This window comes from Microtus ochrogaster, unplaced genomic scaffold (genome assembly GCF_000317375.1).
Source record: "Microtus ochrogaster isolate Prairie Vole_2 unplaced genomic scaffold, MicOch1.0 UNK47, whole genome shotgun sequence".
NCBI classification, from domain to species: Eukaryota; Metazoa; Chordata; class Mammalia; order Rodentia; family Cricetidae; genus Microtus; species Microtus ochrogaster.
This window is the reverse complement of record NW_004949145.1, coordinates 964,940-966,844: the sequence shown is the minus strand read 5'-3', so window position 1 is coordinate 966,844 and position 1,905 is coordinate 964,940. Positions and strand designations below refer to the sequence as shown.

Here is a 1,905-nt window from a genome sequence, read left to right as displayed (position 1 = left end):
GTTTTTGTCATTTCAGGGCTTGGTCACATTTGGGGACGTGGCTGTTGTTTTCTCCCAGGAGGAGTGGGAATGGCTCAGCTCCGAGCAGAGGAGTCTATATTGGAAGGTGATGCTGGACAACTACAGGAACCTGGTGTCAGTGGGTAAGGGGATCCCCACTCCTGCCCCCGCCTCCCCTAGTCCCTGTAGCACCCTCTTCTGTCCTGTCATTCCAAGTTGAGACAGACCCCAGCATGACCACATCCTGTTTTTCTTTCTTCTGTTTTTCTATGGACCTAGGGCTTTGTGCTTCGAAGCCAGATATGATTACCTTGTTGGAGCAAGGGAAAGATCCCTGGATGATGAAAAGAAAGACGACAAGAGGCCATTGCCCAGGTGAGCATGAGGACGTGGGGCAGTGGGGCTGCTGCTGGCCCAGCTCATTCCTGCAGACTCACAATCTCACCAGCAGACACTGCGGCCTCATTGTAGAAGGAGCTGCGGGCAGGCCTGCTTTTCGTCCCGCCTGGCTCCCCGCACAGCTAACTTTACACCCGAAATAACAACACATAAACTGTATTCATTTAAACACTGCCTGGTCCATTATATCTAGCCTCTTCTTGGCTAACTCTCATATCTTGCTTAACCCATATTTAATAATCTGTGTAGCACCACGAGGTGGTGTCTTACCTGGAAAGATTCAGCATGTCTGACCTGCGTCCATCTTGGGCCAGAGCTTCATCGCGTCTGTCTGAGGCGTCTTACCTCACTGCCTTCTTCCTCCCAGTATTCTGTTCTGTCTTCCCCACCTACCTATCTTCTGACCTATCAAGCCAAGCAGTTTTCTTTATTGATTAACCAATGAAACAACAGATTGACAAATGACCTTCCCACATCACCTTGTCAGCATGGGCTTTGCCATCTTCATGCTCCCTCTCTGCTCTCCAGCATAACTACATCCCCTTACAGACAAGTTACTTTTCTCTACATCCCTCCTTTGCCTTTCAGTCTTATGGACTCATCTTTTTAAAATATATGTATGTATGTATGTGTTTATGTGTGTACACATATGCTTGTTTAGGTGAACACACCTGTGTGTATGTGTGTTTATATGTAGGCCAGAGGTCACAGGTCTTCCTCTGTCACTCTGTCTTTTTTTTTAATAACTTTGTGTATGTGGCTGTTTGCCTGTGCATATGTCTGCGTACTGTACACATGCATGACTGGTGCCTGCAAAGAGGACAGTAGCTCTCCTGGAACTGGAGTTATAGTTGTGAGCCACCATTCAGGTGTTGGGAATTGAACCCCGGTCCTCTGGAAGAGTAGCAAGTGCACTTAACAGCTGAGCTGTCTCTCTAGCTCTGTCTCCTGTATTTTTTTATTTTAAAAAAATGATTTTGTGTGTCTGGGTATTTTGCCTGCATGTATACCTGTGTATCACATATGTGCCCTCCCCCCACCATGCAGCACATAGTAAGAGCTGTTTGCTTTGTTCATGTCCTTTTAGACTTAATGGCTTTGCAGGAGACAAAGGAGTTCCCTCCAGAGGTCTTAAGTGAAGAAAAGTTATCCCAGGCAGTACGGAGAAACCAGCCCCTGCCCCGCAGACCCAAGTGCTCTGTGTTAGGAGAAAACTGGGGTGAAGATACTGTGTTCCAGACACCAAGAGTAAGCAGGGGTAACCTTCAGGCAGCCTTTTATGATTCCTTGGGCAGTGGAGAAATTCCCATTGCATACACTATTTCCTGTGGATGGATTGAGAAAAGAGTTATATTATATTAAAACATATGGTAAAACCCTGTGTGTGTGTGTGTGTGTGTGTGTGTGTGTACAGATAGATGGAGGGGGTGAGTCACAAACGTGTTCTTCAGATGACAGAAGTTTGATGTAGAGCAAGTGTCTGAGAACTCTGAGCATGATCTCAGT

General features: G+C 46.7%; 1 protein-coding gene across 3 annotated transcripts in view; it reads left to right on the top strand.

The window, feature by feature from the left end:
• LOC101992095 (zinc finger protein 28) overlaps positions 1 to 1,905 on the top strand; it is a 38,463-nt gene that overhangs the window by 31,061 nt on the left and 5,497 nt on the right. For all 3 annotated transcript variants that reach the window (XM_013354525.2, XM_013354526.2, XM_026777140.1), the window contains 3 exons: positions 17 to 143; positions 280 to 375; positions 1,487 to 1,647. In XM_013354525.2, the coding sequence (XP_013209979.2) occupies positions 17 to 143; positions 280 to 375; positions 1,487 to 1,647 (384 nt within the window). The remainder of the gene's footprint in view (positions 1 to 16; positions 144 to 279; positions 376 to 1,486; positions 1,648 to 1,905) is intronic.